This window comes from Pyrus communis, chromosome 16 (assembly GCF_963583255.1).
Source record: "Pyrus communis chromosome 16, drPyrComm1.1, whole genome shotgun sequence".
Lineage (NCBI taxonomy): Eukaryota > Viridiplantae > Streptophyta > Magnoliopsida > Rosales > Rosaceae > Pyrus > Pyrus communis.
The window spans coordinates 18450388-18468161 of record NC_084818.1 but is presented as its reverse complement, the minus strand read 5'-3'; the positions used below and the strand labels follow the sequence as shown (position 1 = coordinate 18468161).

The 17774-nt window shown below is 42.0% G+C and overlaps 1 protein-coding gene across 1 annotated transcript; it reads left to right on the top strand.

Moving 5' to 3' along the window:
* Nucleotides 1–1110: 1110 nt before the first annotated feature.
* LOC137719912 (uncharacterized) lies at nucleotides 1111–17393 on the top strand (the record flags this gene model as incomplete). Its single annotated transcript, XM_068458898.1, has 4 exons — nucleotides 1111–2018; nucleotides 15428–15748; nucleotides 16346–16518; nucleotides 16648–17393. Coding segments are annotated over exons 1-4 (2148 nt in total), but the record flags the coding sequence as incomplete, so codon positions are not given.
* Nucleotides 17394–17774: the final 381 nt, after the last annotated feature.

Below are 17774 nucleotides of genomic sequence, written 5' to 3'. Positions count from 1 at the left end.
CACCATTAGTCGCATTATTAGTTACATACATATACATATGCATATTGGGTGCTGTGGACGCACAGGTAAGTGCCAAGTAAGTGTTATTCATGTTTAAATTCAGTAGCGATTCGAGATGCTTAGAGAGCTCATAACCTGTACCCCCGGTGTTAGTGCTCCCGCCCAGAATAGGGCATAGTCCTTCACGTGATGTTCACCTCCCGCACTATACGCTCAGCTTGGATCCAAGTTAGGTGCACAGTCCTGTCGTACAGACCACATTAGGTGGTTCCGACTCGTAGGTGACCCGCGATTATTCGCACAGCCTTCACGTGATCGTAGCACTAGAGCGTTTATATGTATTACACCCAGGCCTGTCTTACAGACCACTTTAGGTGGTTCCGACTCGTGGGCAGGTTCAGTTATTGAGATTAAGATTTGAGCTCTATATGTAGCCGTACAGGTCACGTTAGGTGACTCCGGCTGCCAGACTATATGTTATTGATATGATTTATACCTGAGCACTTGCATTTCATTCTGAGGCTTCGACATGACATATTCTTGAGCATGATTGGCATATCTATATATATATATATATATATATATATATATATATACGTACATATGTTTATTTTCTGGGAAGTATACAGGTTTTACGGCGAGGGGTTAGAATCTTGTTTATGAAATGGTTTTTGAAAAGCTTTGTTTTTGCCCACTCACACTTTTGTTTTGCGCCCCTCCAGGTTCTAGTTGTCTAGCAGGTTCGGTGGTTTCCCAGAGGGCTTTCCCGGCATTTCTGACAGACGATCACCAATGTAGGGTCACCTTCGGGTGTACTGTTGTCGTATCATTTTCTTTTGGACTGCTGTAGGCTTATGCTCTGAACTTGTGTCTCACTTACGCTAGCACTTGTTTTTATTACTTTGTATGCTAGTTTTTATTTATTCGTATTAGTTATATTACTATTTTATTTAGCTTCCGTACCGTGCACATGGTGACGTCACCTCCGCGTGGCGGCCAGCACGCCCTGATCTCGGTCGGGGTGTGTCAGTTTGGTATCAGAGCCTAGGTTTGGCAGTCCTGTGCTTTTGTGTGAGTATTCTAATGGTTTTGGTGTCTTCTGTCAGAATTATGCCGCCTCGACGGGAACCACGTCGTTCTGATGAGCCTAGTTTCCCCGATATTACTCAGCTGGGGGAAGCTATTATTACTGTTATTCAGTCAGCGATCCGCCCTCCCCAGAGGACTCCTCTAGAGACTATGTATAATCTGAAATTGGATAAGTTCGAAGGTAATAAGGGTCATGAGGGCGCAGAGCGATGGTTAGAGCATATTGAGAAGACTTTTCATGTGTTGCACAATCAGGGGAACCTTCCTGTTGAGAGGTGGGTCGAGACGACCTCATGGTTTCTGGGTACGGAGTCTGCAACCTGGTGGGAGCAGGAACTTCGTCGTTTGACTCCAGCTGAGAGGACTGATTGGGACGTTTTCAAAGAGTTGTTCAAGAGGAGGTTTGTGCCTCCTGAGTATGTTGATCGTAAGAAGCAGGAGTTCACCGAGCTGAGACAGGGGAAAATGACGGCTAATGAGTACTATCGGAGATTCACTGATCTGTCTCGCTACCATCCAGACGTTGCTGGTAATCCAGCGGAGATGCTTCGCCGTTTCCGCTTAGGCACTAAGAAGAAGTGGCGTTCGATGGCGACTACTACCCACTGTGATACCTACCAGGATTTCTACGAGATATTGTTGAGGATTGAGGATTCAGAGAACATGCCGAGCGAGAGTGAAGAAGAAGAAAAAGATGGCAATCAGAAGAAAGATGACAAGGGTAAAGGTCAAGCGTTGCTCGGGCCTCGTAGGACACAGAACTTTAAGAGGGGTGGCTCTAGTTCTAGCTCTTGTAGCGGTGATTTCAGCGCCATTGGTCAGGGACGAGGAGGTAGGTTTGCTGGTGGCGCTCGAGGCCAGAGACAGGGTGATGGTGGTAGAGGCAGAGCCCTAGTTTGTGATAGGAGCATATTCATGCGACTTAAAAGGCTTGTTCTCGTGCATTTACGTTATGTTTCTCTCATTATTTTAGTCCTTTATGCTTCTTTTGTGTGTTTTCAGGTTCTAAGGGCCTAGGGAGCAAGAAAGTGCATTTTGAGGCCATTTGGAGCATTTTTGGGCTTGGATTGGATAGCTTATCCAGAGAGCCAAAGTTTGGACGAATTTGAAGGCCTTATTTTCACTTTGGACATAAAACAAAGGGCCTAGCCCATTCTCTCTTAAACCAACCCCAAGGCCATGCATTTCCTTCCAATTCCAAAACCCACAATCACTTCAAAGTCCATGCAAATCCATATTCAACACCTCAAACTACAACCATGCATCATTACACCACCTTCTCCATCTTTATTCCACATATAATTCACCTTAGCTATCACATTCACACACATGCAATTACAAAACACCATCAAAGCCGTGCTTCCCCCTTTGTTCCCACCAAACACATGCACCCAAACAAAGCCAACTTAGCTAACCCTACATGCATTTTTTTATTCACTCTTCATCATTGCATACATCACCAAACACTTCCATTCTTGCCGTGTATCCCTCCATTTTCTGCACCTTTCCTCCTTGCAATTCCACATGCTTTCATCATCATAACCCACCTACAATCCACCTAATTCACAAAGCTTTTCCCAACAAACAATTTCACCAAACACATGCACCAAAACCTCCATGCCGTGGGTTCCCTTGCCTTTCCAGCATTTCCCTTGTGCAATTCCAGCTTTCCACCCACTTTCCTAGCTGATTTTCACATGCATTGCAGCCACATTCTCACCCACTCTCTCCCTATATAAACCACACACACTTCATTCATTTGCATTCATTCATTCCCCATTCAAATCTCTCCATTTCTCACACCACAACACAAACACACACCATCTTCACATCCTGAAATTCCTAGCCTTGCCGTGGGTTTCTTTCCATTTTCTATCTTTCCTCATCCATTTCCATAATTCCCCAATCCATTCAACACACCAACAACATCCCTTAGACCTTGTGCCATAATAACGAAGAAGAGAAGAGTGCCTAAACGTTCATACAATTCAAGTTTGAGTTGTTGGAATCTTTAGGTGTTTCTTTGATTTCAATGTTTAAATTCAATTTTCTTTGTTTTGTAATGGAAGAGAAGAGTGCCTAAACGTTCATACAATTCAAGTTTGAGTTGTTGGAATGTTTAGGTGTTTCTTTGATTTCAAAGTTATGAGGAACTAAACCCCCTTTAGCTAGGGGGTGATTCGAAACTATGTTTATATTTGCAATATGAATTGATTACTTTTGGTTGGAATTTCATAAGTTGTGGATTCAATTCGTTTAACTGTTTGATTGATAACTTATTTATGTATGTTCATTGAGATTGCAAGCTTAATTTTCATGCATGAATATGATGCTAGAATATAAGTGAGTTTCACCTAATCGTTATGAACTTATATTCACAAGTAGTGGAGGTTGCTTATAAACAATCGCGTTAAACGAATTCTTGGCATAAGTTTCATGCGTATTCCATAGTAACGAATGCCTCGTCAACACTTATAATTTTCATTGAACTTAATGATCTTTGTTGAATGTCTCTATCATGCGTATTCCATAGTTAGGGACTTTGATTAAGAATAATTTGGTTGTAATGCGTATTCCATTCAATCCAACGAATTTAGGGAAATCTGAAAGTTAATCTAAGCGGACCTAATTAACTTGGAGCATTGAGTTTCACAACTTATCGAAAGACCAACTAAGAATCAATATTGTATGCAAGTGTAACATGTGTGGAGAAGAACCCCTTGGCTATTCCATCATCCATATTTTCATCACATTCATATTTACGTTTTGCCTTTAATTACAATTTGTCCATTTAATTTAATCTCGTCCAACCACAATCACCCCCCTTATTTTGTTAAGTCTTATTCATTTGATTTGTCTTATTTTATGTTTTTGAGTATTTGGAGTCTTTTAAACTTGTTTTGATTCTTTTAGTTTGTCTTAGTGTTTTAAAAGTTAGTTTTATTTATTTGAGTCAAGTATTTTAGCATCCCTAGTTAATCCCCGGTTAGAACGATCCCTACTTACATCATTACTACAATTGTCACAAATAGGGTTTAGTTTGTGTGCGTATAAATATCGCATCAAATTTTGGCGCCGTTGCCGGGGATTAGCAACTTTGCTAATCCTTTGTCTTTATTTTTATATTTTGTTTTTTCGTGCATTCTTATTTCAGATTCTTAGTTTGTTTGTTTCCTTGTTTTTTAGGTACTGTGTATGACTCGTAGCTCTCGGCCTATTATAGAGAACATCTCCGACTTTGACGGTGATTTTGAACGCACTTTGAGGAGAACGAGGAGTCAACAAGAGCCACCACAACCTCCACCACAACCTGGGCTTGAAGAAGACGAAGTAGGTGTAGAAGAAAAGCCCACGGATCAGATTTTTGAAGAAGAACAAGCCATGGCAGCAGATAATAGAACCATCAAGGAGCTTTCGGCCTCGGGTTTGGCCAATGCAGCCCCTCTTTGCATTCAATACCCCGCGGCTGCCCAAGGCAAGACCGATGAATTTGAACTCAAATCCAGTTTGTTACACCATATTCCGAAGTTCCATGGCTTGTCTATGGAAGACCCCAACAAACACTTGAAGGAGTTCGAGGTGATTTGTTCGAGCATGACCCCCATCACTGTGGATGGGAGTATATTGAAGATGAAGGCCTTTCCATTTTCACTTATGGAGAAGGCCAAAGGTTGGCTCTACGAACTAGCCCCGGGAACTGTGACTTCGTGGGAGAGTATGAAGCGTGCTTTCTTGGAGAAATTCTTCCATACTTCGAGAGTGATTCTCCTACGGAAGAAAATTAGTGGTATTCAACAGAATCATGGTGAGACATTCCCGGCTTATTATGAGCGCTTCAAGGGCCTTGTAGCTTCATGTCCTTAACATCAAATGAAGGAGGAACTTCTCCTTCAATATTTCTATGAGGGCCTCCTTCCTATCGAACGTCAAATGCTTGATGCATCAGCGGGATGAGCATTGGTGGACAAAACACCAAGGGATGCCAAGATTCTCATAGCCAACCGAGCGCTCAACGCTCAACAATATGAAGGAGTGGGCCAAAGGGAAGCCCCACGGCAACAAAGTGTAAATGAGGTGAGTGCTATTTCTGAAATTCAATCACAACTTGCTAATCTTACTTCTCTTGTTTCTCAGGTTGTGATTGGTCCAAAAGCACAAGAACACCAAGTTTGTGGCGTGTGCTCAATTCAAGGGCATCCATCCGACAAGTGCCCTCAACTAATCGAGAATGGTGGGTGGGAAGAAAGCGAGAAGGACATTCTTGAAACGTTCCGGAAGGTGCAAGTGAACATACCGCTTCTCGATGCAATCAAACAGGTTCCAAAGTATGCTAAATTCCTCAATGACCTATGCAATACAAAGAGAAGAAGGGCAAACAAAGAGGTAGTGAAGGTAAGCGAGAATGTGTCCGCTGTTTTGCAACATAAACTGCCTACCAAGTGCAAAGACCCCGGTAGTTTCACGATTCCTTGTGTGATTGGACATAATCGTTTTGAACATGCCATGCTTGATTTAGGTGCATCCATAAATGTCATGCCTTATTCTATTTATGCATCTATGAATTTGGGTGAATTAAAACAAGATGGTGTAATTATACAATTGGCCGATCGTTCTAACGCGTATCCAAAAGGAGTTTTGGAAGATGTGCTTGTGCAGGTGAACCATTTAATTTTTCCGGCTGATTTCTACGTCCTAGACATGGAGGATTCAGCCCATTCTACATCTTTGCCGATTCTCCTTGGTAGGCCATTCATGAAGACGGCCCGAACGAAGATTGATGTATACAAAGGCACCTTGACAATGGAATTCGATGAGGAAGTGATTGATTTTAATATTTCTGAAACTATGAGATATCCCATTGATGACCATTCTTGTTTTTCCATTGATGTTATCGATTCTTTGGCGTAGGTATACCTTGAAGAATTGAACGAGGACGCCCTGGAAACAACCATCACTAAGGCCATAGAGCGCAAAAATGAAGGATTTGGGCCAATGCAAGGCCACGGCAATGAGGAGGAATTCTTTGCAATGGGTTCTAGTGAAGAAATAATTGAGGTTGTGGCAGCCCTTGAGTCATTGCCACAACAATATGGTAAGGTTCCACTCTCACTTTCAAATTCAGTTTCCACTAAGATGCTACCTTCTGTTGTTCAGGCACCATCGCTTGAACTTAAGCCGTTGCCGGACCATTTGAAGTATGTGTTTTTGGGAAAAGGCGAAACATTGCCCGTCATCATTTCATCAAGTCTCACGGCAATGGAGGAGGAGAAGCTTATGAGGGTGCTGCGAGAGCACAAAACGGCCATAGGGTGGACTTTGGCCGACATTAAAGGAATAAGCCCTACCACATGCATGCACCGTATACTTCTTGAGGAGGGGGCTAAACCAACTCGAGAGGCTCAGCGCCGTCTCAACCCTCCAATGATGGAAGTTGTGAAAAAGGAGATTATCAAACTTCTTGATTGTGGAGTGATTTATCCGATCTCTGATAGTCGTTGGGTGTCACCGGTGCAATGTGTTCCAAAGAAGTCCGGAGTGACAGTGGTGAAGAATGCTGAGAATGAGCTTGTGCCAACCCGCATTCAAACAGGTTGGCGAGTATGTATCGATTACCGGAAGCTAAATGCCATGACTAGGAAAGATCACTTTCCTTTGCCATTCATCGACCAGATGCTCGAAAGGTTAGCCGGTCATGCTTTTTACTGTTTTCTTGATGGATACTCTGGATATAACCAAATTGTGATAACCCCGGATGATCAAGAGAAGACCACATTCACATGTCCCTTTGGAACATTTGCTTATCGTCACATGCCATTTGGCTTATGCAACGCACCGGCCACTTTCCAAAGGTGTATGGTAAGTATATTTTCCGATTTTGTTGAAAAGATCATTGAGGTTTTCATGGATGATTTCAGTGTATTTGGGAGTTCATTTGATAATTGCTTGGATAATCTGACCTTAATTTTGAAACGATGTGTTGAAACTAACCTTGTCTTGAATTGGGAGAAATGTCATTTTATGGTGAAACAAGGTATAGTTTTAGGACATATTGTTTCAGAAAAAGGAATTGAAGTAGATAAATCGAAAATAGACCTTGTACGTCACTTACCCTCTCCTACTTCGGTTAGAGAGGTACGTTCGTTTCTTGGCCATGCAGGGTTCTATAGGCGTTTTATCAAGGACTTCTCCAAGATGTCCAACCCTCTTTGCCGATTGCTTCAAAAAGATGTGCCATTCAAGTTTGATGAAGAGTGTAATTCGGCATTTAACCAACTCAAGGAGAAGCTAGTCTCGGCCCCCATTATTGTACCTCCAGATTGGAGCCTTCCGTTCGAACTCATGTGCGATGCATCCGACTATGCATTAGGAGCTGTTCTAGGACAAAGAAGAGACAAGCGGCCGCATGCCATATACTATGCCTCTCGGACTCTCAATGATGCCCAATTGAACTACTCCACGACGGAAAAAGAACTTCTAGCTGTGGTTTTTGCTTTAGATAAATTCCGTTCATATTTAATTGGAACTAAAGTAATCGTTTATTCTGATCATGCAGCTTTAAGGTACTTGCTCACGAAAAAGGAAGCAAAGCCGAGGCTTATCCGATGGATGCTTCTTCTCCAAGAATTCGATATCGAAATCCGGGACAAGAAAGGAAGTGAAAACGTGGTGGCTGACCACTTGAGCCGTATGGTGCATGAAGAGGATGCCGTGCCTATCATAGAGACATTCCCAGATGAGCAACTGATGTCCGTCAAGGTAAGTGAACCCTGGTATGCTGATTTGGTGAATTATTTGGTGTCTAAACATGTTCCTAGAGAATTACTTAAACACCAATGTGATAAATTAAAGAAAGAGGCACGGTTTTATGTGTGGGATGACCCGTATTTATGGAAATATTGCCCTGACCAAGTTATACGTAGGTGTGTGCACGATTCTGAGTTTAATGCTATTCTAACCTTTTGTCACACTTATGCTTGTGGGGGACACTTTAGCACTCAAAGAACAACACTTAAGGTGTTAGAATGTGGTTTTTATTGGCCTACCATCTTTAGGGATGCTAGAACATTTTGCATGTCTTGTGATAGATGCCAAAGAACGGGCAATATTGGTCCTAAACAACAAATGCCGCAAACCCCCATTTTTAGTGTTGAAATCTTTGATGTTTGGGGTATTGATTTTATGGGTCCCTTTCCTTCGTCACATGGGTTTCTTTATATTTTGCTTGCTGTGGACTATGTGTCGAAATGGGTGGAAGCAAAAGCCACCCGAACTAATGATTCTCGAGTGGTTGCAGATTTTGTGAAAACTAACATTTTTGCAAGGTTTGGAATGCCACGAGTGCTAATCAGTGATGGAGGTTCCCATTTTTGTAATCGAACCATCGAGGCGTTGCTCAAGAAGTACAATGTCACGCATAAGGTGGCCACACCTTATCATCCTCAAACGAGCGGGCAAGCCGAGGTTTCGAATAGGGAAATCAAGCAAATTCTTGAGAAGACCGTGGGGCCTACAAGGAAGGATTGGAGTTTGCGCTTAAACGATGCATTGTGGGCGTATCGCACTGCCTACAAAACTCCCATTGGGATGTCACCTTTTCGGCTCATCTATGGGAAGCCATGCCATCTTCCCGTCGAACTAGAGCATCGTGCACATTGGGCCGTCAAAACATTCAATATGGACCTTGATGCCGCAGGTTTACATAGGAAGCTTCAATTGTGTGAGCTTGATGAAATCCGAAATGAAGCATATGAGAATGCCCGGATTTACAAGGAGAAAACGAAGGCATTCCATGACAAGATGATTCGTGCCAAGACGTTCTCTATTGGGCAGAAAGTGTTGTTGTTCAATTCTCGCCTTCGGTTGTTTCCAGGTAAGTTGCGTTCCAAATGGGTTGGTCCTTTTATTGTCATTAATGTTTTCCCTCATGGTGCAGTACAAATCAAAAGTTCAAGGACGCAGCAAGAATTCAAAGTGAATGGGCATCGATTGAAGCCCTATTACGAGACGTTTGAGGAGCATGTCGTGGAGGAGGTACCCCTCCATGCCGTGGAACCTAGTCAAGCTTAAACGGAGGTACCGTCCGGCTGCAAGACGTAAAAGCAAGCGCTACTTGGGAGGCAACCCATGCATTCAACAAAAGAAGACTTAGAAAACACTTCAATTCCAGATTCCTAAAAACTCTTCTCTTTGTTGCTATTTCGTTTCTGCCTTGTTAGGTTGTTTAGTTATTGTTGTTTGTTTATTAATTGTGTGAGTCTATGATTGTAACATTGAGAAAATGTTTGATTTATTGATAGGCACTGCTAAACAAAGAAAGATGGTGCCTTCACAAAGGGCGTTTACTTGAAGCCCCACTATGAGGCTTTGAAGAGGAAGGCATCGGAGTGGAAGGCATCGGAGCGGAAGGCATCGAAGAGGAAGGCATCAGAGCGGAAGGCATCGGAGCTAGAGCATTCCAGGCCTCAATACTTGGCCAAGCGCTGGATGAGCCAGGAAAAATGTGCCTCTGGAGGAAAGACGAAAACCTTTGACGGTCACTGTGAATCCGACCTTCAGACTCTTGCAGCTCATCAAGCTTCCTCTTCATGCCCGACGAATAGTTATTTGCAAGCACATGCAAACTTTTATTCTCATACTTAAGCTGCTGGATCTCCTGCTTGAAACTTTCCACCTCTGCCATCAATGATTCCACCTGACGGGAGCGGGCAAGCAGGCGTTGGCCCATGTTGGACACAGAACTCGCACACTGAACACTAAGTGCGAGGGACTCTTGAACGGCCAACTCATCGGACCGTCCTGACAGCAGCCTACTATCTTTTGGAGTGAGGAGGTTCCTAGCTACTATTGTAGCTGTTGTGGCGTCCTGCATCACGGAGTCTTCACCTGTGAGAGGACCGTTAGAAGAAAAGAAAGAAGGGCGCCATACGTTACCTTGACGCGGCGCGCCCGTATCACTGCTAAGGCTCAATTCCAAGCTAAGGTTCGATGAGTTTGCCATTTTTTCAAAAGTGTTCAAAGAGAAGGGATGGATTTAAATTTCAAAGGGCCGGAGTCGATTTTCAAGAATGGGAAATCTTCAGAGTGTGTTTGTTGTGGTGATCGATAGCTCAATAAAAAAGCCAAGGCGACGCGTCCACCAATTCAAAAAGCCGGAATTTCCGGCGTAATTTAGGCGACGCTTTCTCGGCTTTTCAGAAGGCGCGTTCAACTTTGTCAAAAGATTTCTTCTTTTCAGACAACACGTGGAGGCCATCATCACAACTACACATCTTTAGCCGACAAGCGCAAAGTTCGGCGACGCTTTCTCTGCTTTTCAGAAGACGCGTGCAGCTTTGTCAAAAAGGAGCTGCATCTGCACTACCACGTGTCGCTCAGAAATCGAAGGGGCGCCTGCTCAGAAATCGAAGAGGCGTATTCAAAAATCGAAGAGGCGCCACTATTTCAAAAAGCCGGAGTTACGGGATCAAAACGTTTGTCGACAAAGGTAAAAAGTACCACCATTTGCTATTATCTCTATATATGTCGACCTTCGTCTTTTATGGCAAGGCAAACCTGATGAGAATGCCCAACTCTCCCTCACCTCTGAAGGCGCACTCCCAGCAAAGCCTTTCGAAATACTCAATTCTTTCTTCTTCCCCAAAGATGATACCAGATGCCTGGAGTACATATGACCCAGGAGGAAACAGCACAACAAATACATGTGCTGATTCATTCACCGCTTCTTCAAAAGCAAAGGTATCTCATATCATCAAGGTCAAAAGCAAAAGTATCTCATATCATGCTCTTTCCCTGTCTTTTTCTTTGTCCTTGTTCTTACTCGCATGGCAAAGTAAAAGAAGCAATCAGCCGGCACTTGGAGTCAGTCTTCCGATCTGGAGCCAACTGCCTGGGATCTATTCCTGATTGCTTACCTAGCGTTGCTCTCGAGTAGTCATCTTCAACGGTTGATACACTTCCGGAGAAGGGACCACTTCTGCAAAGGGGAGCGAGTAAGGCAAGTGAAAATGATACATTGAAGCATGTGGAGACAAACATAGGCTGAGTTATCCTCCAACCCTTTTCAATACGAATTGGAAAGATTGAACAAAGAAACAGACCAAAGGGGTAAGCTCAGACCTTCGGGGAAGACCAAAAGAATCCTCCAGCCCAGTAGCACAAAGGAAAATCAACAAGTGGAGGAGACCAAAAGAATCATGCAGCCCAGTTCAAGAGTATGCATGTGGAATCACCAAAATCAAGCATCAATGCAATCACCAAGGAGAAGATGGAATTTACATTCCACAACCAGATTTGCGTCCCTAAACTCTTCTCTTTGTTATTTACATTATGCCATGTTTAGTATGTTTAAGTGCTTTTTGTATGTTTACTTATGTTTTGTGCGAATCTATACTTAAAACATTGAGGACAATGTTTGATTTAAGTGTGGGGGGGTAACTAATGTTGTTAATGCAAATTCGTGGGATTTTATCACCCATAACTTCAAATGTTGTTCCTTGCTGTTTTAAGGTGTTTTTAAGTTGTTTTAGAGTGTTTTAGTGTGTTTTGTTTTATAACTCCGAAAATCACATAAAAATTTGAAGAAAATGTTTTGAAAAGCCTAAAAAGAGTGTTTTAAGTCGTTTTTGTGTGTTTGTGTCTTAGGGTACCTTCCAACACAATGATAAAGATTTGGTTTATAATTGCATGACGGTTAGAAAGAGTTATAAACATAGAGAAAAGTTTGATTTACTCTTGGTATATGCTTGGTTATGGTTATAATGTATGACTTCACATGCAATCATAAAAGAAAAAAATTCGTTTTTGTAACATGCTTGAAGGAAGGAACTCAAACAAACGCTACAACCCGGAGAGACTTGAGCCTATAACGTTCTTTGGAGAGTATAATCTGTGATTTCTTGTTTTCTAAAGTCGTTGCATGATCTCATTATTCTTTGCTTGGTTACTACTTAGAAGGCGTTTCATCATATAGTTCCAAATGCTAGAACTCATGCCCATTTCATTCAAAGCATGTTATTGATTTGCATAACATATATCAAGATGAAGTTGTGTGGTTGCCACCATAGCCAAATAGCCTCACTTCCCATATTTCGTATTTGTTGTAAGTTTTAACCCCGTTGAGCCTTGTTTAGCCTCTATTCTTTGTTTACCCATATTTTCCTCACCTAGCCTAGTTTAGGACAATCCACACCCTTGTTCTTAAAAGATAGTGAGCATGACTTAAATGAATTCCTTTTGAGTTACATTATGCAAGAAAATGAGTGTGGGGGAAGGAATGCTTGTTCTTAAGTATGTTTGAGATTCAAAAGAAAAGAAAGATAGAAAGAAAAAAAAAAAAAAAAGCGCTTGAAAAAAAAAAAAATAAAATAAAAAAAAATGAAAGAATGAGTGATTGAAGAAAGGGTCCAAAAAGTGAATATGGCCCTAAGTTTTGTGTGACTTTCCCTTGGGTGCTCAAAGTTGACTTCTGCGTTCTTAAGGGAATTCTAAGTGCCTGATTCAATACTTTGCTCAATATTGCTTTAAGAATGTTTGTTTATCCTTCACCTTTCATTGTTAGCCAATACCCTAGCCCCGTTACAACCCTTGACTTCTATCTTGAGTGTTATGTGTTTCAATATGTGGAGTTTGGAATTGATTTGAGCTTATGGTGTCACTGGTTCTCGCATCTAAGTAGGAGCATTCCATTCTTGAGATCATATCTAAACATGCTTATTAACTCCAGAAAATGCTTTCTTTGTTATAACATATGTGAGATACTAGTCTTTTATGTTTACATCAATCTCTCACATATAACTAGTGTAGGGTGTGTAGTCAGAAAATCTGTGTGAAAAACAAGTGCATATCTAGTAAGGATTTGAGCAAATTCTCTAAGGCATGTTACTACATTCAAAACATGGTTTTAAATGCTTATTTGTGAAATAATATGTGGTGACTATGAGTAAGAATGTACTTAAGTGTGAAGATGACAAAAATCTATGGGACTAATGATTTTTAACTTGTCATGTGCATTGGAAATCCATTAGACGATTGTTGGAAGGTGTAGGTTGTGTTTTGTTCGTTTTGTCTAGTTTCGTGTTCTTTTGTTGTTTTGTTTTGCTCGAGGACTAGCAAAAGATAAGTGTGGGGGTATTTGATAGGAGCATATTCATGCGACTTAAAAGGCTTGTTCTCGTGCATTTACGTTATGTTTCTCTCGTTATTTTAGTCCTTTATGCTTCTTTTGTGTGTTTTCAGGTTCTAAGGGCCTAGGGAGCAAGAAAGTGCATTTTGAGGCCATTTGGAGCATTTTTGGGCTTCGATTGGATAGCTTATCCAGAGAGCCAAAGTTTGGACGAATTTGAAGGCCTTATTTTCACTTTGGACATAAAACAAAGGGCCTAGCCCATTCTCTCTTAAACCAACCCCAAGGCCATGCATTTCCTTCCAATTCCAAAACCCACAATCACTTCAAAGTCCATGCAAATCCATATTCAACACCTCAAACTACAACCATGCATCATTACACCACCTTCTCCATCTTTATTCCACATATAATTCACCTTAGCTATCACATTCACACACATGCAATTACAAAACACCATCAAAGCCGTGCTTCCCCCTTTGTTCCCACCAAACACATGCACCCAAACAAAGCCAACTTAGCTAACCCTACATGCATTTTTTTATTCACTCTTCATCATTGCATACATCACCAAACACTTCCATTCTTGCCGTGTATCCCTCCATTTTCTGCACCTTTCCTCCTTGCAATTCCACATGCTTTCATCATCATAACCCACCTACAATCCACCTAATTCACAAAGCTTTTCCCAACAAACAATTTCACCAAACACATGCACCAAAACCTCCATGCCGTGGGTTCCCTTGCCTTTCCAGCATTTCCCTTGTGCAATTCCAGCTTTCCACCCACTTTCCTAGCTGATTTTCACATGCATTGCAGCCACATTCTCACCCACTCTCTCCCTATATAAACCACACACACTTCATTCATTTGCATTCATTCATTCCCCATTCAAATCTCTCCATTTCTCACACCACAACACAAACACACACCATCTTCACATCCTGAAATTCCTAGCCTTGCCGTGGGTTTCTTTCCATTTTCTATCTTTCCTCATCCATTTCCATAATTCCCCAATCCATTCAACACACCAACAACATCCCTTAGACCTTGTGCCATAATAACGAAGAAGAGAAGAGTGCCTAAACGTTCATACAATTCAAGTTTGAGTTGTTGGAATCTTTAGGTGTTTCTTTGATTTCAATGTTTAAATTCAATTTTCTTTGTTTTGTAATGGAAGAGAAGAGTGCCTAAACGTTCATACAATTCAAGTTTGAGTTGTTGGAATGTTTAGGTGTTTCTTTGATTTCAAAGTTATGAGGAACTAAACCCCCTTTAGCTAGGGGGTGATTCGAAACTATGTTTATATTTGCAATATGAATTGATTACTTTTGGTTGGAATTTCATAAGTTGTGGATTCAATTCGTTTAACTGTTTGATTGATAACTTATTTATGTATGTTCATTGAGATTGCAAGCTTAATTTTCATGCATGAATATGACGCTAGAATATAAGTGAGTTTCACCTAATCGTTATGAACTTATATTCACAAGTAGTGGAGGTTGCTTATAAACAATCGCGTTAAACGAATTCTTGGCATAAGTTTCATGCGTATTCCATAGTAACGAATGCCTCGTCAACACTTATAATTTTCATTGAACTTAATGATCTTTGTTGAATGTCTCTATCATGCGTATTCCATAGTTAGGGACTTTGATTAAGAATAATTTGGTTGTAATGCGTATTCCATTCAATCCAACGAATTTAGGGAAATCTGAAAGTTAATCTAAGCGGACCTAATTAACTTGGAGCATTGAGTTTCACAACTTATCGAAAGACCAAATGAGAATCAATATTGTATGCAAGTGTAACATGTGTGGAGAAGAACCCCTTGGCTATTCCATCATCCATATTTTCATCACATTCATATTTACGTTTTGCCTTTAATTACAATTTGTCCATTTAATTTAATCTCGTCCAACCACAATCACCCCCCTTATTTTGTTAAGTCTTATTCATTTGATTTGTCTTATTTTATGTTTTTTAGTATTTGGAGTCTTTTAAACTTGTTTTGATTCTTTTAGTTTGTCTTAGTGTTTTAAAAGTTAGTTTTATTTATTTGAGTCAAGTATTTTAGCATCCCTAGTTAATCCCCGGTTAGAACGATCCCTACTTACATCATTACTACAATTGTCACAAATAGGGTTTAGTTTGTGTGTGTATAAATATCGCATCAGTTTGCCGTAGGTGTAATAATCGGCATTTTGGTGAGTGCAGGCGGGGCAGCAGTGGTTGCTTTACTCGTGGGCAGATGGGACATCGGGCTGCGAATTGTCCCCAGAGTCAGCAGCAGAAGCCGCAGCAGACTTTCTTGCCGCCTCCTGCGCCGATTCAGCAGATTCAGGGTCCGAGTAGTTACGGACAGGCAGGTCGAGGTGGTGCCTACCACTACCAGGGTGATGCTGTTCCTTATGCCCCAGGACAGTATCAGTATCCCCAGGACCCGTATTCTCAGGGTGGTTATCCTCCGTATCCTGGCAGTTATATGTTGTATCCTCCAGCTTCAGCAGGCGGTTCTCAGTGGTTTCAGGGAGGACAGTTTTAGCCGGGAGAGATTGCTACTAGTAGTGCGGGGTTTTCGAGGCAGTCTGGTCAGCCCAGTCAGGGACGCGGTACTCAGAGTCGTGGTGGTCAGGCGAGCAGAGGTCGCGGCGGACGACAGCAGACCCAGGGGCGTATTCATAATATTTCTCTGCAGGATGCTCAGAACAATCCGGATTTGATTATGGGTACGTTAAACATCCTTGGTTATTTTGCTAGAGTATTAATTGATTGTGGTGCTACACATTCTGTGATTTCTCATACATTTGTTCAAGTGACGCAACCTCACCCCACACCTCTAGGGTACGATTTAGAGTTTGCTATGCCTAGAGGGGAGAGATGTATAGTAGATCGTGTGTACCCAGCATGTCCAGTGATAGTTGAGGGTGTTGTTTTGCCAGCTGATCTTATCCCGTTAGATATTGTTGACTTTGATGTGATTCTAGGCACAGATTGGTTGCATTTCTATCGTGCCAATATTGATTGTTACGAGAAAATAGTTACGTTTCATCGTCCTGGACTACCTGTGGTTACTTTTGTGGGTGAGCAGAGTGGGGTGAGACATGGCGTTATTTCGGCTTTGCGAGCGAAAAGGTTGTTGTCTAAGGGTTGCCAGGGGTACTTAGCTCATGTGGTGTTGGAGGAGGCTACTACTAGTAGAGTTGAGGATGTAAGAGTAGTTAGACACTTTCCCAATGTTTTCCCCGAGGATTTACCTGGCTTCCCCCCAGATCGAGACGTGGAGTTCACTATTGAGTTGCTTCCAGGTACTAATCCTATTTCTTTGACTCCTTATCGTATGGCTCTCGCTGAGTTAAGGGAATTGAAAGTTCAGTTGCAGGAATTGGTGGATAAGGGTTTTATTCAGCCTAGTACTTCGCCTTGGGGCGCTCCAGTATTGTTTGTGAGAAAGAAAGATGGAGGTTTGAGGCTGTGCATTGATTACAGGCAATTGAATCGGGTGACGATTAAGAACCGTTATCCATTGCCTCGTATCGATGATTTGTTTGATCAACTTCGAGGTGTTTGTGTATTCTCCAAGATTGACTTAAGGTCTGGGTATTATCAGCTGAAGATTAGTAGGGATAACGTTCCTAAGACGGCGTTCAAGACTCGTTATGGTCATTACGAGTTTCTGGTTATGCCATTTGGGTTGACGAACGCACCAGCTGCTTTCATGGATTTAATGAACTGGGTGTTCCAGCCATATTTGGATAGGTTTGTTATTGTTTTCATCGACGACATTTTGGTGTATTCCAAGTCCAAAGCGGAGCATGTTCGACATCTTACTCTGGTGTTGAAAAGGTTGAGGGAACACCAATTGTATGCTAAGTTTAGCAAGTGCCAGTTTTGGTTAGACCAAGTCACGTTTTTGGGGCACATCATTTCAGCTCAAGGTATTCTGGTGGACCCTCAGAAGGTCGCAGCTGTGGAGAGTTGGGAGCAACCGCGAACCGTCACTGAGGTGAGGAGTTTCCTTGGTTTGGCGGGGTATTATCGGCGATTTGTCAAAGATTTTTCGGTGATTGCTTTACCACTGACGAGATTAACGAGGAAGGACGTTAAATTTGAGTGGGATGATAAGTGTGAGCAGAGTTTCCAGCAGTTGAAGCATTGTCTCACTCATGCACCTGTTTTGGCACTCCCGGACGATAGTGGTGATTTCGAGGTTTACAGTGATGCTTCCTTGAATGGTCTGGGATGTGTGTTGATGCAGCATGGTAGGGTGATTGCTTATGCTTCGCGACAATTGAAACCTCATGAGTTAAACTACCCTACACATGATTTGGAGTTGGCCGCTATTATCTTTGCGTTGAAGTTGTGGAGACACTACCTTTATGGAGAGAAATGTAGGATCTTTACAGATCACAAGAGTCTTCAGTATCTTTTTACTTAGAATGAACTTAATCTTCGTCAACGGAGGTGGTTGGAGTTGCTCAGCGATTACGACTGCACGATTGATTATCACCCTGGTCGTGCAAACGTAATGGCTGATGCACTTAGCAGGAAGTCTCAGGGCCAT